The sequence below is a fragment of the Columba livia genome, chromosome 10, assembly GCF_036013475.1.
Source record: "Columba livia isolate bColLiv1 breed racing homer chromosome 10, bColLiv1.pat.W.v2, whole genome shotgun sequence".
Classification (NCBI taxonomy): Eukaryota; Metazoa; Chordata; class Aves; order Columbiformes; family Columbidae; genus Columba; species Columba livia.
In genome coordinates, this window is record NC_088611.1 from 1,001,852 (window position 1) to 1,025,915 (window position 24,064).

General features: G+C 41.7%; 1 protein-coding gene and 1 long non-coding RNA gene across 36 annotated transcripts in view; one reads left to right on the top strand and one right to left on the bottom strand.

Annotated features, from left to right (window-relative positions):
- TAMM41 (TAM41 mitochondrial translocator assembly and maintenance homolog) overlaps window positions 1-11,775 on the bottom strand; it is a 111,174-nt gene extending 99,399 nt beyond the window's left edge. For 12 of the 34 annotated variants that reach the window (XR_010474976.1, XR_010474975.1, XR_010474974.1 and 9 more), the window contains exons 1-5: window positions 11,590-11,774; window positions 10,226-10,405; window positions 8,419-8,511; window positions 2,626-2,776; window positions 245-384 (exon numbers count right to left, since the gene is read on the bottom strand). Coding sequence is in view for 28 of the 34 variants with exons in the window: in XM_065074827.1 (XP_064930899.1) it covers window positions 245-384; window positions 2,626-2,776; window positions 8,419-8,511; window positions 10,226-10,405; window positions 11,590-11,727 (702 nt within the window). In the remaining 6 variants the exon portion in view is untranslated. Of the gene's footprint in view, window positions 1-238; window positions 385-2,625; window positions 2,777-8,418; window positions 8,512-10,225; window positions 10,406-11,589 lie in introns of all 34 variants that reach the window. The other 22 variants (XM_065074829.1, XM_065074844.1, XM_065074848.1 and 19 more) reach the window with 4 other exon arrangements.
- Window positions 11,776-11,988: 213 nt separating this feature from the next.
- The window catches only part of LOC110359085 (uncharacterized), a 66,540-nt gene continuing 54,464 nt past the window's right edge, over window positions 11,989-24,064 (top strand). For both annotated transcript variants that reach the window (XR_010474937.1, XR_010474938.1), the window contains exons 1-2: window positions 11,989-12,283; window positions 14,138-14,272. This is a non-coding gene — a long non-coding RNA (uncharacterized LOC110359085). The remainder of the gene's footprint in view (window positions 12,284-14,137; window positions 14,273-24,064) is intronic.

Below are 24,064 nucleotides of genomic sequence, written 5' to 3' on the forward strand. Positions count from 1 at the left end.
GCTCTAGTTCTGTGCCCATACTCCAAGCAAATGAGCAGAGACACTACATATGCAGAGCCGGGTATTTAAGGCAAGTCTTCTGGTTGCAGAATTAACTAAACAACAGAAACATAACAAATAGCAAGTACAATGACTAAAAATGCTCGCCTTAGTGTAAGGCATAATTCTTGCCTTCTGTTAATGTGATAAAGCACTTCCACTTGCTTGTTTTAAAAATGTTTGGAAGAAGAAAACTTGCCTCTAGCCTTCCCAGATGGTGCTTATACACCACTTGAGGGGAGTCCCGCAATATGTTGCTGTACAGCTTCTGAAAATGGGGAACATTGGGTTTCACTATGTTCTGCACTTTCCATCTGTCTTCTCCTATTACCATTCTGAAATCACCTAGCGAAGAAAAGAAAAGCAGTTAATTCATCAGGAAAAAACTCAAAACTCAATAATATAATGGAAACTAACACAGTACAAAGCTGTCACCTAAAACTTTCTTCTCCAATTCTACCAGTGTCTCTATAATCCATAATAAGGCTTACTATTTAAATACCTTCAAGCACAGAAAAATCAGGTTCAGAATTGTTGTGTGGCCTCTGATGCGTTGTCATGTCATCAACCCACTTGCCCACATTTTCACATGGGCTAACAAAAAAATTCCAGCTGTCAAGGTCAGCCTGGAAAGCAGCAGTAACACGGTAATATTCTTTGCAACAATACATCAGTTCAGAGACCACTGAACAGATTGACCAGCCCCAATACTTTGTATCCAGAAACAAAGAACCTTCAATTTTCCAGTACTGAAAGAAAACAATTTCCATTGTCTCTGCACTTCAAAGGACGTGCCTGGAGGTCAGCTAATGGCATGGTAAGACCACAGCACTGCCTTTTCCTCCTAGCCACGTCGTTTATTAGTAGTTTCAAAAACCAGCTACTTTTAACACCACTGTTACATTACTGACTTTTTCACTTTATTTTATGATACATGACAAGTCCAAGGAGAATAAGTAAAAATAAAGTCAGTCTGTAACAGAGCGCTCAGCCACCTCTGTCAGGTACTACCTGGTGGCTTCCAGGACGAGCAGCCAGGAGTCGGAGGCTCAGTGCAGCACACACCAACACACGAGATCCTGAATCAATTCATCTGCCCACTGCCCATGTCCAGGAGACAAATGTTGTTGCAAGGTGGCAACTCGCTAGCGTGACTTGGTTTATTTCAATTTATGCCAAGCTGCAAAACAAACACTTGACCTATAAATGGAACTGACTCACCGCTCCCAAAAAATGCATAAAAAAATAAAAGGATAAACATTTTCCAAATTAAAACATGAACAACTGTTTTTGGCGGTCTCCAAGGAGACTGGTAGGAGTAACACATAAAATCAAGTTTGTCCGTTTTGACCAATTTTGTCCTCTGAAGAGTTTAAGACTTAACAAACTGGTAGCAAAAAATAAAATAACCACAAACATGTCATCGACAGCCTTTTTCTTGAACATTCCTGACTGGGAGTCTTATTGATTTACTTTGTTCACACAGTGAAACCAACGTCAAACCTCTCACAGCATGGGAGCTGACCTCCCATGTTTTCGGTTAACTGCACTGTTTCAAAGGATCTGTAAAACAGTATCCTGGTCACTAGTGCTCACCAAGAATCTAATGACATTCCTGGGCAGGTTTCAGGTGGGCAGGAAGGCAGCGCTGCAGCAAACCGCCCTGGTTAGCAACCCTGAGCTGCAGGCACCCTTTGTCGCTTTCAAACACAACATTGTTCAGAAAAAGCTGCCACAGAGAAGCTGCACAAGTTGCAGTGTAGGCTGACCAGAGAAGCACCACGTGAGGAGCAGGAACGCTCCTCGGGAGAACCAAGGGGCAGCTCAGGAACCCTGCCAGCCCACCTGTGCTTTCATTTCAAAGCCAAACTTGCATTTCTATATGAGCAAAGCAAGTGCTATATAAAGTCCAACTCCAACCAAACTTGTTCACAGTGACTTAATTAAGGAGATCAAAATTTAAACTGCAATGCTGGATTAACTTCTAACAATCGAGTCTTGTATTGAAGAGTCATTTGGAGTCATTTCTTTTTTTTCTCCATATCCATTCATACCAATTTAATCACTAAAGAAAGGAAGAAATTCTCTTACTGAAGAAAGGTTAGAAGACACCAGCCAGGAGGTGAGTCTTAAATGTACGCTGAAGAAACATAATCTGGATCTTTAACTAAATGAGAACCTTGAACACAGCACATTCAAAAAGAGATAACGAAGCATGGGTCAGACTATCAGATGAATCATTACACTGAGAGTGGAAGATAAAAGTTTTCCAAATGTTTCAAACCATTTAAACCAAAATAAAATCCATATAAACAGACAAAACCCAACACTTCACCGTATTGAATCACCCATCCTTAGCTATTAATAAATCAAGCATGTGTAAGAAGTTTTGCTGATGTAGCTATACGTATTTTCTATGAATAAGCACAATTAGCTTTGCCGAGCTGCTGCGTAACACAGCATTAAAATGCAGTTATTGGAGCATGCAACAGCATAGGCACAAAGCAAAAAAGCAGGTGACTTGTTATATGCCAGACTGTGGTACAACAGCTCCAACTACAGCTTTGCTCCTCACCGTACACTAACCAGAATAGGAGAGTCCTGCGATCTGCATGTAGAGATCTTCTTCAGAGAAGCTCTCCGGTAACATGAGGAAGGCGGCTGTGACCGCGCTCTTCAGATTGCTCACAAGGGCAGCTTGCAGCTTGCTGTTCTCATTCTGCGTCAGGATTTTCACCTGAAAAGCCAAGTCACGGGCAACAAGACTTCAGGAAAGTGCTACTGAAGATGGAGCTAGACATGTTACTCAAGCCAACATGAAAAATAACAAATTTATTTAAGATTAGACCCTATTATTACGGTACAATAAAGACTAGAGCGTCCTCCTTTGTTTACACAGTGGGAGAGAGTGGAACATTTTTAGCAGCCTGGTACAAAAGGATGTTTTTACAAACACACCCAGAACTGCTATAAGCAACAGCCGTAACTCATCTCTGAAGAGCTATTCACCTTTTCATGTTGATGAATTCAGGATTCATCCAAACGGTAAGAACACACTAGCAGAAATACTTCATATGTGATTATGCAATAAGAAAATAAAAAGACTACTGCCACATAGAAAGACAGTGGAATTCCAGAAAAAGAGGTAAGGTGTCCTATTCATCTTCATTCTTCTTTTGTTTTTAACAGAGGACTCCTATCATATGCTTCAAGTAGTTTCTTAGACATTAACTGTCCTTCTAGAAGAAGCGGGGCTTTATTTTGCACTTTGTATGAGCAGAATGTGAGCTTCACATATACACACTGAACAAGTCACTGAAGTTGAGTGCTTCCAAGTGCCACAAAGACAAGTTTATTTTCAGGAAACATTCAAACTGTTTCGAGACCCACTACAGAATCTACTTACCTGCGATATGGAAATACACCGAAATAAAGAGCAGATCTTCAGTAAGGACTGAATATAGACACATATTACTAGAGAACAAGAGACAGAAGCAGCCAGCCTGGTTTACAAGATGGCAAACTATGCTCTTCAGAACCAACTCTCCCCAGAACACCTGCCTGTTGTGAGCCTCTGTTTCCAGTTAAGCAATGCTGTCTTCCTTATAAATGGCAGCTTCTTTGTATTTGTTTACTCTTAAAAATTGCAAACTGACTGGCAGTTATAAACAAATGTATCCAACTTGCTTTTTCTCCCCAAAAGCCCATTCACACGCAAATGAGTTGCAGTATTACCTGAAATTCTGCCTCCAGATATAACCTGAAACACCTCAGGCATCCCTTCAAGCAAATATTTTCCTTTAGCAATGTAGATACTTTGTTACTGAAGATGAGGGAAAAAAAACAAACAAGAAACCCCAAACCAACACACAAACAAGAAAAGAGAATCAGACATATCTGCTACACAAAACTCCTGATATAAAGGCAATGTGTACAAAGCAATGTCAGGGCTGGTCAATACCAGATTCAGAACAGACATTTTAATGATGCCAACATCTCTCAGAAGGATAAAACTAGAACAATATCTCATTCTGATATGGTGGTGAATGCAACAGTATACAGGCTGCTTGTTTCGATCATTCCACACTAAAGCATGAGTTTGCCCAACATCAAATCTATACAATAGTCTGGAATTGGTCCAGGCTGGATTCTTGAAGGACGTTTTCCCTTCTTTTTCATTTTAAAAACAAAGAGTTCACTGTACAAGCAAACATTCCAGAACTCCTCCTAACTTCTCCTGCAAATTACTTTGTAATTTTTAGCATTAAAATAAAAGACAGTGATAAAACACATTAAAATACAAAACATTCATCTGCCAAGAAGCCCAGAGTAAATTTTATCTCCTTGAAAACCACGGGAGAAGTTCACTGAATGCATACAGACTTGCTCAATAAGATCCAATAGACAAGACAGGCTGGTCATGAGCATAAACTAACACGTAAAATCTCATCAACTATTTGCTTCTAAGTGCTTTCATAACTTGCTGCTGCAGGAAAGCCCCAAGGACAGAGAGCAGAGGAGTCCGTGGCAGCCCAAGCAGCCACGCGCACTGCTGAGACCTTGGGCTGGCCCTGCAGACAGCAGCAAGTTGTGGGCACGTTTGAAGAATATCACAGTGACAGCTTTTCAAAAGGTGAAACTGCACAGAGACGCTGTTCCTCCTCGTGGGAAACCACGGACTCGCTTTAGTGAAGTAAAAGGAATAATCTCCTTTGCTAAAAATACTCCCTAACACAAACTATAATTTTTTCAAAGGGGAATAATATGCTAGGCTTCCAAATTTAAATGCATGAAACACTGCAGCAGTGATACCACTTATCAACAAATTTTAAACAGTTCAGATAGCTAGAAATCTCCCAGAAAGACAGAATGCAACAGTTATCACCCAGGTACGACAAGGACGAATGTTGATTCTTGGGGTAAAACTGAAAGAAGAGCAAAGTTAAGGACGGCTTTTTCACAGTACGGAGAACAACAGTTCTGATCACAGAGGGGGGGAATAATCCTGTATACAGAAACCCAGTATACAGAAATTCAGTTAACTAACATCACAGTTGAGACCTATAAACTACAAATATTTTAAATGAGGGATATATTCAATTTTATAAATAAGCATGAGACTCGGCCATCAGAACAGCTGAAACTGGGAAATGTGCTGCCTCACTTCTAGCAAATTAATACACAAGACACTGCAGGCAAGCGTACACAAAGCCAAAGTATACAAAGGTAATCTCATTGTAGAATGAAAGGCATCAAAAGCACTGTTCCTGTTTGCCACTTAGTTAGCCACATCCACATTCTGCTATATAACACGATCAGAGGATTTTTCCATTGCCTTTCAAAAAAAGTTTTTACAGATCTGTAAAATGGAGAAATTCTGTAAACCAGTATGTGCTCTGTCATTCCCCTTCATGGGAATTTTTATAATACAGAAAAACTACAACTCCCCAGACCTCCCTAAAAAGCACAAGATATTGCTACACACTATTCATATGCCACTCTCACCTCACTTCAATTTATTAAACACTTCCTTCTCTTAATAGCTCCTCCAGGACAACAATAAACACAGCTTCTTATACTAAAGCAATTACTTATGCTCTATGTTCAACAAAAAAAATCAGTAATGCTTCACATGCTTTCAAAAATCTTCTTCCTCTGACAAGTAATTATGCATCATCTGTGCTTATTTATTTTACTTTTTAGGTACAGCAGCATTTTTTTTTCAGGAGACCCATCAGTTATAGACAAAAATTACAGTGAAGTTTATTCAATTTTTCAATACAGTTAAATGGGAATTTAGCTAACTAGGGCTATAAATTTCACATAGGATGAAAAGCCAATAAACATTTGACACAAAAGAGCCTGGGAAGAGAGGTCAGCATTTCTAAGTGGCAATTCCAAACTCCATCTACTCTGCCAAACATTCTGGAAAGATTACTCGGTCAAGGCAAGCAGCTCATAACAGAAACAAAACCTCCAGTGAAAATTAAGCCAAGATTTCCAAGCCAGAGCAAATGTTTTAGCTCATGTGCTAGAATAGCTTGGATGGCTTTCACTCGCAGTGACGGCTCTGGAATGGAACACCAGAAGGCATTGGGCTCTTCCTCCTCTGTACGAGTGTGAGGAGGAAATTCCCGAACTGTTCAACAATATTAATCTGGCTTCAGACAGCTGCGCCCAGAGCTCGCGCAACCGGCAAGCAAGAGATTATAGTGTATAAGGAAACAAACTTAACCCTGTCTCCCTTCCAAAAGAGACTTACTGTACATTTCAAGGAGGTAAGAAAAGCTTTCTGTACGTATCAAAGCATCAAATTGGCTGTGAGGCCAGGACCAGCAGATACGTGAAACTCGTACAACAGATCTAAACAATTATCTAGTCATTTTTGTTCAACACTGTGTAACACTAAAATCCTAGTCAGTGATTTTATAGATTCTACAAGAACAGACAGCTTAAACATTCACCATGTAATCTTTTGGTCCAATCCTAGTTTAAGTCTTGCAGTCTTTACTCAACGCAAATTCCTGTGAGCCTTATGAAAGTAATCTGGACTGATTTCCAGCGGGACCTGGACAGGCTGGAGAGTTGGGTGGGGAATAACCTAATGAAATTTAACAAGGGAAAGTGTAGAGTCCTGCATCTGGGCAGGAACAACCCCAGGTTCCAGTATAGGTTGGGAAATTACATATTAGAGAGCAGTGTAGGGGAAAGGGACCTGGGGGTCCTGGTGGACAACAGGATGACCATGAGCCAGCACTGTGCCCTTGTGGCCAGGAAGGCCAATGGTACCTGGGGTGGGTTAGAAGGGAGGTGGTTAGTAGATCGAGAGAGGTTCTCCTGCCCCTCTACTCCGCCCTGGTGAGACCACATCTGGAATATTGTATCCAGTTGTGGGCCCCCCAGTTCAAGAAGGACAGGGAACTGCTGGAGAGGGTCCAGTGCAGGGCAACAAAGATGATTAAGGGAGTGGAGCATCTCCCTTATGAAGAAAGGCTGAGGGAGCTGGGGCTCTTTAGTTTGGAGAAGAGGAGACTGAGGGGGGACCTCATTAATGTTTATAAATATATAAAGGGTGAGTGCCATGACGATGGAGCCAGGCTCTTCTCGGTGACAATGATAGGACAAGGGGTAATGGGATCAAGCTGGAACACAAGAGGTTCCACTTAAATTTGAGAAAAAACTTCTTCTCAGTAAGGGTGACAGACACTGGAACAGGCTGCCCAGGGAGGTTGTGGAGTCTCCTTCTGTGCAGACATTCAAAACCCGCCTGGACATGTTCCTGTGCGACCTCACCTGGGTGTTCCTGCTCCAGCAGGGGGATTGGACTGGATGATCTTTTGAGGTCCCTTCCAATCCCAAACATACTGTGATACTGTGATTTCTTCTTTAATCAATTAAACACATATGCACTGTTAACACACTGTCTTGTTAACAATCAAACAAAATACCAAATTCTTCCCTCTTGTGCAAGTATGTACTCCCACTGAATTTAATTGAAGTTATGAAGCAGTATATATACTCAGAAATCAAAGCAGCAGCAAATCAGCTACACTGAAAACACTCCCTAATCACTGTTAACGTGAAATTCAGAATTCTGCCCTTCAGTTATTTTCCCCAATATATTAAGTTTCATTCTTTATAACGATAACAGCTGTTCTAAGCTGTATCACGCTATAATACGTCCCTAGAGGCAGCAGTGCTGAGATAACCTATTCAAGCTTCCACCTCGAAATTTTAGTTAGAAGCATAATTAACTTGTGTTCAAAGCCTTGAACAGAGTTCTTTCCTTCCCCGCTCTCCTCTTCGGCAACTTGATCTTAGCGCTGCTGCCATCTGCTGAAAGCACGCTGAATGGGGCACGCAGGGGAAAGCAACGACCTCGGGTTTTCATGATACAAACACGGAGGTGAAAAAACAACTTACTTAACATATGGTTCAGTCATTAATAGGTATTCTAACAATACAATGAACTAGACAGTAACTGCACAGCAAAGTAGCTTTCATCTTTCAAGATTTCCTTTATTTAACTGGGTTAAATTTTGGTGACTCCCATAATTTGCTGTAAAAGGTAAATGTTACATTTAACATTAAGAGGACTGCGAGTTAATACAGTCCAGTTATTCAAGATTTACCACAGGCAGAAAACGGATTAATGTACCTACCTTTAGTTTGTTTCACATAACACAGGATATCATTAAGGACTACACTTCACCTCCTTTCTGGGAGATCCCCCCTCTAGGACCAGACCCCTAGGCCAGGGCAGATCACCTGTTCAGTACTGACACACAGATCCTCAACAGGGAAAACCACAACCAAGAATTTTCCAGCCCGGTAATTTCCTGTGTTTCAAGACGGATAACTGAACAGACTAACGCTTACCGGTTTTTGTAGGCGTCCAGCAACATAAAGGGTTTTCCAGTGAAGTAAATCATCAATCAGGGTATCGGTGCTAATTACACCATATTTTATAATCTGGAAAAAAAGCAAAATAAAGGCTGTTGAAAAACCATATACCTGCACCATTTTCACTACATTAAACTTCACTACTGACTATAACTGTTAATTCTAAGGAACACACACCTCCAATAAAAAAAAAGGATGCATAATATTAAAACATTTTTTAATGTTTAAATGAACACAAGCAGCAAAAAAAAAAAAAAAAATCCTATTTGAAGGCAAACTTCTGAGAAAAAAAAAAGTGGAACAGGAAGATGCACAGAACCCTCTAAGATCCTTTCTATAATCAAAGGTACAATAAAGTCGCCTCAGGCTCAGTCAGTAAAGCAAAAGACTTTAAATCCCAAAAAAACGTGGCCTAGACAGACATTGCCATTGAAGAGACCTGAACATTAACATACAAACATTCATTAAAAGATTTTGGAAAGGTTATGATTGGTTTTGTACCAGCCAAACAGTAGCTGGAATAATCCATAGTATCCTTTATGATATTGAAAACGCTCAAGAAATCGGTTTGTCAGAGAACTAAAATAAATAAAACTAGACATTTATGTGTCCTGTTATTGGGGTGCATCAGGGGGCTTCTTCTTTTGCTCTTTGATGTTAGAAAACCAATTGTGATTTTGTAGTTCACTTAACGTAACTGGAAAATATATGAACTTTCAACCATTTGTTATGCATTTGCACTTCCTGAGTTTCCAAAGATTATTCACCACAGCAAGGCAGCCAGCTCCAGGATTTCTGGGTGACAAGAGACCACAGACTGTGATTTGAGTCCTTCCAACAGATAAAGACATGAAGAGACAAGAATAGAATTTCATAGCAAAGGTCCTTAAAATAAAATCCAAAATCCCTTTTTACATGAAGAGAACAAGGCTTAAACCCCAAATTCTTTCTTCATACAGATGCCTCTAAACAAAACAGCAAGTACGTAACAGACCGCTTTATCTACCGCTCCAACTTTCCAGGAACGATTCTGACACGTACCTGTCATTATTGCAGTCGTGGATGCTCTGAGAAATTTTGGTGAGGTATATATTGCTCACATGGCATTTCTCCACTACTGTCTTTATTTTCCCATCCTTCCTAAAATAACTTGCTTTCCCTAAGTACAGTTTGTTCCCACATGACAAAAGTTACTCAAAATTAACACCAAGACGGACACAGTGTTTCCCTCCCCTGTGTCCTGTCCGCTCTCCTCCTTACCAAACACAGCCTACATAGAGGTACAGGGGTAGGACTTGCATTAAATTAATTAAGTATTAATTATACCCAAACTTCACAGCTCAGGATGTTAGCCATTAAACAACACAGCTGTCAATTCCTACTTGCTATGTTAACTATTTGCATCAAACAAACTGTAAGAATCCACTTTGCTGTTACTACATGGTCAACTGCTGAAATTAAGGTCATTTGCCCACATGCTACATTCCACAACCACCAAAACCGGCAGACAGCAAGTAATGAGGAACACGAATCCAGTTTCTGAAGTGCTTTAGTTGTAATTGCCAGCCTTGCTCGCACTTCTAAAGCACAAGAGCAGCTGCTGTGCTTGCTTTTTAATTAATACACTGCTTGTGAAAGTTTGAGACATAATCACTGAAGATACCACAAGTTAAAATCAGTTACAATCTACAAAATTTGCTTCCCGCACAGAAACCTGCTTTAGGCATATCAATACTTCACACACAAACACTTGACTTTATTTACTCAAACTATTTGTACTTACCCTACCATTACACGGCACTAAGGTGTTGTAGTAAATCCCTGCTCCGTAGCTCTGTATACTACTTATCTGTTTTGGCCCAAAAACTTTTAGGAAGGAATAATGACTCCTGTTCTTTCGCAAGTTCATCATATGCCAGGTCACAGAATCATCAACGGCAAACACGAAGTCCAGCATATTGTCCTGTGGACGAAGAAAAAAGCATTAGGGTTTTTATATGTCAGGAAGCAACCACTGTGAATTATATCAATCTAAGATACACAGAGTATTGAACTGCCTGCTTCCTCATTTTTCACAAGGAAAAAAGATAAAACAAAAGCACAAGCATTCATGTTAAATAAAGTTTAGAGGTTCTGACAAAATTGTAAGTTTTCTGCTCAGTCTAGCAGAGGTGGTCCAAAATTTTCCTGGTGAAGTGACCGACCTTCAACTCTCCAAAACAGGGGAGCACACGAGCAGTTCTCCATCATTCAGGTTCACGGCTGTTGCTGATACACGAGGGCATGAATTGGGAAAGGTGAGCAGATAAAGTCAGTTCAGAGCTGGCAGCAGGAAACTCCACTGGTAGTACATTCACTGGCTTTTGTCAACAAAACAATCCAAACTCCAAAGATTTATAATGTAGAATGCATTCCCTGCTTGTCTGGAAAAACCAGCCCACAGATGAGCTCGCAGTTTACAATTCATACCTACAACACACCAATACTTGCAGTGACATTGCTTCAAATTCACGGGGCCGACCTGCTCCCGTGGCTCACTCGCTCCGGGCTGCGGCTCAGCTCATCAGTTAACACTGTGAGACGGTCTGTCTGCTAGATTTTTTCCCCATTATTTTGTGTGAGGATGAGATGCTGTTAGAGCTCTGAAATTATCATCATCCTCTTTTTTCTCTTCTCAGGAAGGACAACGGAGACACATTTAAAGTCACACTGGTGAGGAATGCTCAGAAGGCAAGCCATGAGGATACTGTCTATTAAAAATCTTTAAACGGTCAAACACACATGATTATTTTCCAAGCAGCTTGTCCCCCAAACGATGAGGAATGGCCAAGGATGCCCCTCAAACGTGTCAAGTGCTTTGCTGAAGTCGCCCCCACACGGGGCACAGCGAGCGAGCCGCGGGACACGCTGTGACTCGTGGGAACCGGGCACAGGCCGCGGACACACGGCTCGGGGGCACCTGCACCAGACGCGGTTATAAAAGGACCGTCAGGACGGGCCCTCCCGGGACCCCGCTCCGCCCCACACGGCCCCGCCGGAATGCGGGGGGTTCCCGCCGGCATACGCGGCCCGGAGAGGCCGTCCCGCCGGCCCCGCCACACACCGCGGGACCCGGGGGGCCGGGCCAGCGGAGGCCGCCGCGCTCACCTCGCCGTGCCCGGCCGAGGCGCCCGCCTGCCGGAACACTCCGGACCCGTAGGCGAAGGCCAGGCTGAGCTCCTGAGGGAAATGCGCCAGGACCCGCCGGAACTTGACGCCCGAACTGGAGAGCACGGGCAGCGCCATGGCGGCGCCACCGCCCCGCCCCGCCCCGTCCCGCCCACCGGCTGAGGGAACGGGGCGGGGCCTGGCACAGCTCCCCCTGCCGCCCGGCGGGGCGCGGCTCGTTCCCGCCCGGCGCAGCGGGTCCGTGAGGGGCGGTGCTGAGGGAGCTCTGAGCCCGCCCCGCAGCCCCGCAGCCCCGCAGCCCCGCAGCCCCGCAGCCCCGCAGCCCCGCAGCCCCGCAGCCCCGCAGCCCCGCAGCCCCGCAGCCCCGCAGCCCCGCAGCCCCGCAGCCCCGCAGCCCCGCAGCCGCGTTCCGGCCGGTGAGGCTCGCTGAGGGGGTGAGGGAGCGGGACGCGGGGCGCTTCAGGCAGAGTTCCCGCTCAGGGGGCCCGTGGAGCTGAGCGGCTCCGGCGGTCATGATGTTCAGCAGACGGGTTTAATTTTCCAGCCTTCCCCCCGTCCCAGTTTTATTTTAACTTTTTTAGGCCATCGCAGGTTTGTTCAGCTTGGAGAGGAGGACACTGAGACGGGACCTCGTGGCAGCTGCAGGTTCCTCAGCAGGAGCAGGAGGGGCAGGGTGAGCTCTTCTCTTCTCTGTGACAGTGACAGAGCCCAGGGAACGGCAGGAACATGTGCCAGGGAGGGGCAGTGGGACATGAGGAAAAGGTTCTTCACCCCAACCTGACTGTTCACAAGAGACTGGACAACGTCCTCAGACACGCAGTGTGACCTGTGAGGTGTCCTGTGCAGGGACAGGAGCTGGACTCCATGATCCGTGTGGGTCCATCCAGCTCAGAACATTCTATGATTCTAGGTCTGTCTGCCTGTTCCCCTTTTTCAATTGTTTTTCCTCCTTTTTTTTCCATAATTTATGATGATTTGAGGCCTCCTGGAGAACAGTCGGCCAGCGAACACCCCTCAGTGTTCACATCGTGCCGGCGCTCACAGGGGTCTCATACTGGTGCTGAGCCCCGCTTGGTTTTAATTTTCAAGTCCCACATGACAAACTTATCTGGACTCTGAGTACTAAATCTATAAAAATGACTCATGAGATTGAAGCGTGTCTTGCTTCCTCACGATTTTATGCTTCCCTGCATCTGTCTTCTCAAAGATCACGTTTTATCTTCCTTGTTTTTACGTCTTTCAAAATGCCCTATTTATGCCGTGTTCCGTTCTGAGGGAGCGCTGGCAGCTCAGGTCCCGTCTGAGGCGCTGCCAACCTAAATTTCATACTTATGCTAAATTTCCAACTTCATTAGATCCTTAGACATCACTGGACTCAATGTCTGCTTAAACACATGAATGGATCTGTAGCTATTACAGAAAACACAGTTTGATGTATATAATTACATCACGTTTTATACAATTGTTTTTGTGACTCCGGCCCATCACAAAGGAGCACCTGAGGTGAGAGAACAACCCTGGTTACTGTTGGCAGGTGATGTAAAGCTCTGAGGGCAGGTGCTGTCACAGAACTGCAGCAGAGCTCTGCTCTTCTGAGCTTTTCTCCATCAAATGGCTCAGCCGAACCCCTCCTTCTGACGCCTCCGCTCTAAATACTCACTTTCAGAGGAGAAATCATAGTTTACGTTAGATATAATCACATTTTAACTAACCGAATATTTACTATTCTGAATAGTAAAGTCTCAAAGGTCTAGCTGGAGTTTGGAATCTTGTGTTTTCCACTAAGATTGTGATTCAGTACCTGGTAGTGTCTTTGCACTGATTTAACTGGTCATAAGTTAGATCATAGACCTTGTTTGCATTATAATTATTAATGGTATTAATAATCTATTGATATTGTTATATTAATCCATATTGATTATAACTAATATTTATGAATTAAATACTTCATAGCACACAACATAAAGAGCAATAGATTTGTTGAGCTCACATTCAAAATCCCTGCTGCTCAGGTTAGCAAAAGATTTGGCATATGCTTTGTAGAGGAGGATCTAATACTAAAGCACAATTTATGGAAGTATCCAACGAAAAGTTTTTGGGGCACTATCTGATATTTTTCATCCTGACTAAAATGTTGGGGTGCAAATTATACTAGATGATAGTTTGCCCATTTAAATATTGGCTTGATATAGTTTTTGAAAATAGTTGTACTGATTTGACACATTCTCAAGCACCAGTGTGAATACATTTACTAAATGTTCCATTTTTTAGTATATTGGCTAAAACTTGAGAGTCACCACATGGGACTGTGTTTGTTGCATGCTGCTATAAATGGTAACTCCTCTCTGGTTAGTAAACAATTAGTTTGATTACTTAAGAATGTAAATCAGCTGACAAAGAAACATGGTGTAAGTATCTGGTATTGCTCAACTTGTCACCACGGAAAGCTTAATCAGAAAGCTTTTCAATGTCTATGCTCACTTGTTGGTCAAGTTTATTTTCTAAACTCAATTCACCTTCTTTCTAGCTACCTGCAAAGTCAAGAAAAGAAGAGATCCGTAATTCTCCATAATTAATTTTATTAAAAATATGATTGGAAGAGAGTTGGACAACACTAGCTCACCATTAGAACTACCTGGAGGAAAGCAGGAATCAGGAGAAGGTACAAAAATGTTCAGTGAAGACAAGGTGTTAGGAATGAAAATGATTAGCTAATAAGGAAGACCTCCTATCCCAGCCTGCCTTTGTATTGCATTCAGGAGCTTTACTAAGCTGGCAGTAGCTTGGGGGAAGGATGTTATGCTTCTTCAAATTCACTGTGCTGAACTTATGATGCCTCTTTGTTTGGAAGTTGTAAATCCATAGCTCTGAAAAACAGGTGGCTCTTATTTTTTTAGGGTAAGTCTAAATTGATGAAACTTAAAAAAAAAAAAAAAGGCAAAACATGATTAAATATATTTTTATGGATAGTGTTGGCCTAGAATGTACTTGTGCTAATAAATAAGTAAAAAAGGAAAAAAACTTGTTTGAAGATAAGCAGACGGGTAACCTTTCAGAAGGCAGTTATTATGCAGTTGTCTCACATTTAAAATGAAGGTGAGAAAGCAAATTATTGAGGGCAATATGATATCTGGAGTGGTTTTGTTTGAATATTTGTATATTAGAGGAAATCTGAGTAACTAAGTTGTTAACTGTAGAGGGTTTTTTTATCTCTATCTTACCGGTTCAAAACATCTTCTTGATGTCTCCAAGGTGGATTTTGCTCATGTAACTTAAGGCCTTGTTTTCTAACTTTCCTATAACTGTGTTCTTTGCTGTATTTATTTAACTGTTTTTTATGTATTTTAGGCTAAATCTAAAGGGTTTTTCCCTGTATCTATTACTGACTTTTAAATGGGTCTTGTTTCCAATAGCACAATTAGTTTTGAGACTAATAACTTCTGATCTGGGACAAAATTTGGAGAGTCTATGAAGAGCTTACATGGAAGTTTGTGTAAAGCTATCTTATGTCTCATACTGATTTTTGATCGTGGCCTCTAATTTGTTTTTCAGTCTAACTTTTGCTTTGCTAACTTTGGCAAGAAAAATCTGCAAACACCAGAAGGTCTTAAGTTTCATTTGCACTTCGAGCAGGCGCTGCTGCTGAAGGGAGCGTTTTTTTCTAGCTGCTTGTGTCCGTGTAGGTGTTTGCGTGGCTGAGTATCAGAACAGATTGGGGAATTGATGTGGGTTAAAACCAACTGTGGTTTGGTTTTTCTCTTTTTTTTAGTCTAGTTTTAACCAGGTCACCAATGTGCTTTACCACACATGTTTGTACTGGTGCAAGCAAGAGAGATAAGTGGGGTTTTATTTCTTCTTTTGACAGTGCTGGTTCAAAAGATACAAGTGCTTGTGTTTTTTGGTAATAATATCTTCTCACTTAGGATCTTGGCTGTGATTGATTCTATGCATTGAAGTCATGTAAGGAAGGGTACAATATCCTGTATGTTGCACGCTTGTTTTTTATTTTCATTCTTTTTCAGTCAAGCAGGTTCTAGTAAAACGGTGTTTTTCTTATGAAAGAGCATGACAGAAATCTGAGCTTGAGCCTTTATTTTGTTTTTTGCCGTTGACAATTACATGCATACGTTGAATAGCTCCCACATAAATAGAAAGCTTATCTGCAGGTGTAGTTTCTGTTTCTTGCTATTGTGTTCTCTAGGTCCCTGGAGTTGAGGAGTCTTGCAGATGCTGATTTTGCTCGGTGTCTGTTACTGCAATTACATTACTTTACGTTCTCCATGACTCATTTGTTTTTATTTAAAGCATGGATTACAGTAATCATTGGTGCCACTGTGCACAGGTGTGAACTGGCTTGCAGTTGGTGCACCAACAGCTAAACACCAACAGGTGTCCCCTGCTTCTGTATCAGATCTGGTTTATCTGCTGGAGATCCTCTGCTGGGTTCTAACTGAAAATACTGATTCTAAACAAACAGGAGAGGGGGGATAACACAAACCTTTTTGCTTAGCTTTGAAGAGGTTGACCTGTGAAGCCACTTGGAAGTGTTAGGGGGTGTGTGCTCTTCGTTACGTTTTGCTAGTAAAGCTTCCTCCCCACCCTCACAAGCTTATTTGTGACTCATTGCTATCCAAGGGATTATTTTCAACAAGGACAAAGAAATAGCTGGATATTGACAGGTGTCTCCTCCAGACCTGCTGCTGAAATGAGCTCAGTCATTGCCACACAAAGCCTGACCCTTCTCCTGCTGAGAGATTATTACCAGGCAACAGCTACAATCAATCACAAAATTAATTTTACCAGGCAACAATAACCGTCAAGATAATAGAAACAAGGCTTAGTATAAGAGCTGGTTAAATACTGAAATTTGTGTTTTCTCACCTTGTTTCTGTGTGCTTGCTTGTTCTAGTTGGGAAGGGATTTCTGTGACAGACTGGCAATGTGTGAGAGAACATATTTTTACTCAGCAAGGCTCGTGGTTCTGTGGGATGCAGCAAAACCCTGACAGACAAGCCCGGTGCTGTGTTCGTGCAGGGGTGTGCTGCAGGCTGCTCACCCAGGACACGACTTGCTGTGTCCCCGCAACTTCTGAGCTGTGGGCAACTGGCCTCCGTGTGAGACCGGGGTCACGGATTTCCAGTGGAAGTCCTGGGGAGCTGGGAGCTGCTGGTTTGTGATGATGGCACTGTCAGTCTTCTTGCTGAATGCTCTGAACTGGTGTCCCACCTTAAAGCTTTTGGGGGATTTGCACCTTATTTTCTGTATTTGGAAAGGAGTGATAAGAAAAAAGCCACTTTTTTTCCACGGCCCCCTGTGGAAACATCAAACAGCAACAAATTAGGGTATTCCCCTGTGCCATTATTGGATGGAACAAATAGGAGTAGTAGGTTATCCCTGGTTTGTGACTTCCTATTTCAGCTCCGCACTCCTGAATTATTAACAGCCTTGGCTCTGGAGAGGGAACAGAGTTCAGGCTGTATTCCCAGCCCAGAGCAACACCAGCCGCTGGCTCACCAGTGCCCCTGTTTGTGGGAATTATTGAGTTGAGCAATGAAACGCTGCCTGAAGGTGACTTCAGTAACAAGTCATTACACTGGTAATAATACTTTTGGGGTGGTTACTGTAGTAGGATGTTTCCTTACCATTCTTATTTTTAATTTCATTTTGTGAGTGTTTCTAATCGAAAGAGTATGGCATGATTAACCACAACACCTACTAAAGACTTGGTTTTTTTCCTGTGATCCATGTAGATGGTGTGAAGCCAGATGAAGTGTTGGGCTAAGTGTGTGATTTGAGGTTCTGAATGCCCACCATGTCCTCTGGGGTGCTACCTTGGTATTTCTAAGTATTTCAGTTGATCAACTGTCAGCTATGGCTTAGCTGCATTTCATTATGTTGTAGTTTCTAAAAGTGAGTGAGATTTTTGTAGTTTGCTTGTACAATCTCTGCGTTGCGGGAACTTCATTGTACAACAGCTTGAATTAAAGCATATTTAACTGCCTAAATTATTACTAATATCTTTGAATCTATTTGTAAGCAGGAAAGTTATAGCTTCAATACAGGACATTATTTATTAGTTTAATAATTGTAGCCACTAAACTACATATTCTGTTCATCTATTACTAAAGCAGTATCAAAATTCCGTGCATGCAGAAAAACCAAAAAGGATCATTAAACAGAATAAACAGCAAGTGACACTGAAAAATACATTACAGTGATATTTTAAGCTAATGCTTGTGTGGGCTGTGTGAAAGCACAAAGAGTTTATCTCCTACAATCCTTTTTTGCAATTCTGCTACCAAACAAGCAGTTTGTGCTGCTTTCCTCTGTCTGACGGGGCTTGGTAAGGCCTTTCGTGTCCTGAAGCCAGAGAGGAGAGCAAGGCGGCGGGGCTGGAAATGGGGGAGCGATGAGGGAAGGTGTTGACCTAGAAAACGACTGACACACCATTAATGACAGTGTCTTCAGAAATGTCATTTGAAGACAGTTTATTTCATTTTTCATGAAGGCTGATCTCAATCAGGAGGAATTGTTTGTCCCCTGTATAGTCTTAATTTATGCTCTTTATCTTTTCTAGGTTCTAGTCCAAATGGAGACTCTAGATTGTCCTTCTTCATTCCATGTATGAAAGTGTCATTGTAATTTCTTGTTTTTGAAAATATTCACTTGCATTGTATTGTTGCTATTGCTGGAACCCTAGCTTTTTTTGCATTGCTTAAGCTGACTTCTTTGGAATTGTTATAGTGGGAGATACAATCAGTGAAATTAATATTCTGTGAAAAACTGATGTCTTATGGTGATTAGTTTATGATGTCATGGCAATATGAATTAATGCATCAGGTTGTTAAAAACTGAGAACGTATCTTTTGACATTTTGTATACTAATTTAGAAATAACCATGCTTACCTGTATTTTGCATAGACTTGGATGTCTATAGTGGGACAGAAAAATATTTAAAAGGGCATTTTCACGTAGCTAGTTAGTCCTATAGAGTTAATGTTTCATTTATTTTACCATAAATGCTGCTCCTTGAAGTGCCCAAGTAGATCTGTCTGAAATGTCTCCAGTCCACATTTGCAGTTCACCTCAGTAGTGGTTGTAGTCACTTTCTTATTCTGCATTTAATTCCATAAGGCCTTGTTTTCCTCATTTAGAAGAGCCTCAGAGGACATGAGCTGCTTTGCAGAGTAGTAATTATAAGCCAGATCTTTTTCATGGTCAATATTTTCCTTTTGGTCTCTTGTAGTTACATAATCTTTGAAGAAGTTTGTGGAACACAGTATCTTACACTTCAGTGCACCCATAATTGGATAAATAGAAAAAAAGAAACAGTTGACATTTAATTTCATTTAAACAAGATTTTCTCTTAAAGTTCAAAACTTCAAACTAATTTGTCTTATAAAAAGTGTGATATAGAAAGAACCTAGTCATTCCTAAATGTTTTGTGTATTTTCTGTGTTGCGAATGGATGTGTTTGCTTTGGCTGCCACGAGGTCCTTGCTGACAAACTGGGGAGAGCTGGACTGGAGCAGAGACGGAAAACTCTGACCTGCCCAGCTCGGGGGGCCGGAGTTTGTGGTTCAAAGTTGAACCGGCAGCTGGTCACAGGTACAGTTCGTCAGGGATAAAACCCAGTCCGGTATCCTTCACTAGCTTTACCAACAGTCTGGGTGACTGCACTGAATGTGTAGTTAAGCAGGTCACAGCTTACTCTAAAGTGGACAAGGGGTAGATGTACCAGAATGAAAATCGATCACTGAGATCTCAGTTAATTGGATGATGGGTCCTACAAGAACTGCATGAAGTTCAACACAGATGGATACGGGGTGTTTCAAAAAGATGGGCCCAGCTTAAAAGATACAGTGATTTCAAACTGGGTCCATCTTTTCCAGATACCCTGTACAGAAGCAGAGGCAGTGGTGCCGGCAGGGTTCTGACCGCCTTCAAACTCTTATTGGAAATGCTTCTCTTCACTACCTGGCATTCTTATTCCTTTGAGGCTAGGTGTATTTAAGAGCACGGAGTTTGACTGCTGTGCAAACACACCCTCTCCTTGACCTGTGTATGATAGTCTTTTTTTTATCCAGGTGTATCTGTATCTGAACCTGGGCTTGCTCATCATTCGCTCCAGCTGGTTAACTCTGGGAGCAGGTGATACTCCAGTGCTGAAACACTCACCCGTGTCAGTATTTGCTCATGTTTACAAAAGTTGAATCAGACTGTTTCTGTGAATTACTGGGGTTTATTTACCTTTAAATACTTTGGTGTGGAAACAGTAGTTTCTGGTTATAGAGCGCTAAACCTTCCAGTGTGGTGAATAACACAGTATTGGTTTTATGTACATGTAAGATTTGTTGTGCCAGAGGCTAAATTATTAGATGTTCTTGGGTTTGGCATTGTTAGCACTTTGAGATGCTCAATAACAGCTTTGCTATCCTTGTTTATGTGTATGTGTTGTGTAAAATATTCTTTGGATTTTGAGTCTTTCTTGTGTTTCAAAACAAAATAGGTTGTTACTGTTGAATTTCCTTGAAGAACTTGTGATAAGCTTACAAAACCAAACTCTTCCACAGATGTCAAATGCTAAAGCAAGAAATAGTATAATCTGTAAAAACTTTCTTCTTAAATGTTAGTGTTACAGCCAGTGTAATAGTGAAAACAGATTCTTAAATGTGAAGAAACCTTTTCATTGCATTAAAAATGCTAATTTCCTAGGCATGTTAATTTTAATAATTCATCCCTCATCTTCGAGATGCTCTAGTTGGGAGTGTTATCTGGAACGATGTTTTAAAATCAGAATGTTTCACAGAGTCTTGTTTGTATTTTATGAAGGAAATGGTATGGACAGATATGATTTTAATTAAAGTAGGTGAGTTGTTTTAGCAGTGAGTGAAGAAATTAAGAAATGAAGAGCTGAATATGCATTCCAGGATAAGTTATTTAATTACAAGCATGCTTGCTTCCTCAAGGAAACGGTCTAAGGAATATTGCTTCACACATTTAGAATGATCTTAGCTGAAGCAGTACATGATGTACAGCAGGGAGCAGAGTGTCATTGGGAGAGAAGTACACCTTCTGCAACTGGATCCAGAATTGGTCCTGTAAAACTAGGGAGGGAACTAGGAAACTGTCCAGTTTTCCTGGGGTTAACATGTCTGAATGCAGATACACAGCTATGGATAAAGAAACACTAAATGTGTCCTTTTTCAGTTGCTAAAACTGAGAAAAGTAATGGCTAGTTGTCAGAGTTCTAGTACCACTGTGTGATGCTTTACTTGCCCTGATGTTTAGGATTGGGAGGAAACTAAACTTATCAGAGAACAAGAAACTTTGAAAACTGTGTGAAGAATCAGGATGTACATCACCTTGATCCATTCAGATGCACAGAAAACATCCTTTCTGACATTTTCTGAAACATAATTCATACTTACTTTATATGCAGGTTATTAAAAAAATGATAATTAAAAAATAAACTGGATTTTTTAGACTTTTTTGTCCTATGTGTACTTTACATGATCCATTCGTGTTTGGTGCTTTCCGAAGACAACTCTTAGCTAAACAAGTAATAGATTTAGAATTTTTTTTTTTAATATTATTAGGCACCTTTTCCTACTAGAGTGGTACCTTGCTTTGCTTTCCATAGTATTTTCCCCAGTAATTTCTAACTAATTCTCTACTTCAATGTATCTCTTTGCTCTAAATACATATTTGAGTGTCTGAAAATTGTTCAACAGGTGGGTATGTTCTTGTGTTAATAAAACCTGTGAAAATAGTGTCAGAACGTTCTAACAGATCTCACAGCTGGAAATAAAAAGGGATAGTTTACTGGTAGTATAGTTTAATTCCTCCAGAGTTTTCTCTAGATGGAGGTTTTTGGCTATTATCTGACTGGAGGTAGTTGTAGAACCAGAGAAAACGAAGAGTAATTGATTAATGCATGGATGTGAATCCTGTGTCAAGTGAAACCTTAGTGTTGAGATCGTGTTTCAGTTTAATCTGAAGTAACACCATTAAAAAGTTGTATGACATACAGAGCAAAAGGTTTCATTCTTTCGGACTTGGTAGTGTTCCTGAATTTATTTGCTTCTTGAACTATTGCTTCCTTCATTTGCTGTTCTGTCAGAGCCGAAATACAGACTTTTACCAGAAGCCTGGAAATGCAAGAAAGCTTCTGCTTATTAAAATATATATATATATATATATAATTTGCAGTGCTGGACCTGGAATACAGATCAGAAGAGTTGGTCCTAAGTGGTCAGCAGGACAAGGGCAGTGATCCTTCCCCTGTGCTCTGCATTGGGGAGGCCACACCTGGAGTGTTGTGTTCAGTTCTGGGCCCCTCAGCTCAGGAAAGAGATTGAAGTGCTGGAGCGGGTCCAGAGAAGAGCAACAAGACTGGGGAAGGGACTTGAACACAAGCCCTATGGGGAGAGGCTGAGGGAGCTGGGCTTGGTTAGTCTGGAGAAGAGGAGGCTTAGAGGTGAGCTCAGCACTCTCTAGAACTACCTGAAGGGCAGTTCTAGCCAGGTGGGGATTGGTTTCTTCTCCCAGGCAGTCAGCAATAGGACAAGGGGCCATGGGCTTCAACTCTGCCAGGGGAAATTTAGGCTGGAGATTAGAAAGCAATTCTTTACAGAGAGAGTGGTCAGGCATTGGAATGGCTGCCCAGGGAGGTGCTGGACTCGCCGGCCCTGGAGGTTTTTAAACTGAGATTGGACATGGCACTTAGTGCCATGATCTAGTAAACGGACTAGAGTTGGACCAAGGGTTGGACTGGATGATCTCTGAGGTCTTTTCCAACCCAGTCGATTCTGTGTGAAACTAGTGCTTGCTGGATGTATTAGGTTTTGGATGTTTGCTCTGTTCACTGGATTCCTGCATGACCTGGCAATGACTTGGGTTTGGGTCTGTTTTGGTGTGTGTTTTTTTCAGGGTGGGGAGTCTACTCACCTTGATTATACATCTTACTTAGGAAAACAATAGGTTTTGTATGTGCTGTGTGCTCCTCCATGAGCACCACGGAAAGCAGTTGTGTTAGTCCCGGCCTCGCAGCGAGCACGGGCAGTTCCCGCCTTGAATCTGAGAGATGTCAGCTGCACGGCTGTGGATTTTAAGTGCTTTTCTTGGGTTCTAATTAGTGATGTCTTGAAACACAGTTAAAATTCAAATGATTCCTGCAGTAGCTGTTTATCTTCATAGTAAATGAGAATAGCGAATGTTTCTTGATAGAAAACCACACGTATTTGGTTTCCCAGTTAGAAACAGTCTGTTCTGCTGATGTAGGTCAGCTTCTGCAAAGCTAAAAACACTGGCAAGGGTCACTCTGTGCTCTAGTGGTGTCAGGTTAGAGATGTGTGTTGGTCTTTAGGAAACTGAGGCTCCTGTAGCCTTCGAGAAGGGATGTACAGCTCTGCTAACTCTTTACCACAGAATTCAACTGTGTGGGGCTTCGTTAACACTGTGTCACCTAATTATTCCATGCATGTGTGGGCCACAAACATTTGATACTTTGAGTTCAACATGTGGGGAGTTGCTGTTAACCTCTTTTTCATAATAAGTGATTATATAGCCAACGTATGCCCAAATTTGATGTTATATTCTGATGTTCTTGGATTTTGGAGAGCAGTTTTTGACAATCTGGTGAAGACTGTGTTCCTTTCTCTGTTTTACCTATTTTAGGCTGCTTGGGGGTAAGTGCTTTTAAGGTTTGTGTTTCAATATGCTGCTAACAAGTCTATAGGATAGCTAGCTTTGCAAGCTTAATTACATATTATAGAAGAAAAGGATTCCTGTATTAATTAAGACATGTTTCATCTTTACAGATACCTGAATTTAAAAAGTAGAACAAGGGGAATCCTGCGCATATGTGCATACTGGATCATTAAAGGGTTACCATTTGTGTTACCATTTGTCCAATGACTGGAACGCATTTTGCATGGGAGGTGACAGAGTTTGGCTATGTCACATCTGTCCAGGTCCTTACTAGTTCTTGGTGTTTGTGTACACCCACAGAAAGAGTATTCCTATGAAATGTGTATGCTTTTGTTATTGTTATCAGTCAGAATAATTAAAATTGTCTGTTAAGTCGTATTGGGAGGCCTTTCTGAAGGTGACCGCTGCGGTTCATTGGCAGAAGCACAGAAGCTGGTTCAGCTCCTTCGTGCACTCACTCACTGGGCTCTGGCCACGTAGGAGGCTTAATTCTCAGCTCTGTGTTTCTGCTGTCTTCCAAGAGAAATGAAATGTCATTGCTTAGAACTCATGTTTTCAGAATAAAATGCACAGCCTCCCGAAATACTGTGTTGACTGAGTAGTTCACCCACTTTAAGCCAGATTTGTAAAGAATTCAAGCCAATTAAGCCTGCTCAGACTTCACTTCTTTAAGACTCCTCTATTCCAGAGCTGGAATCAATGTCAAGTGTTCCTGTTGATTTTCTGGGAACTATTAAAAAAA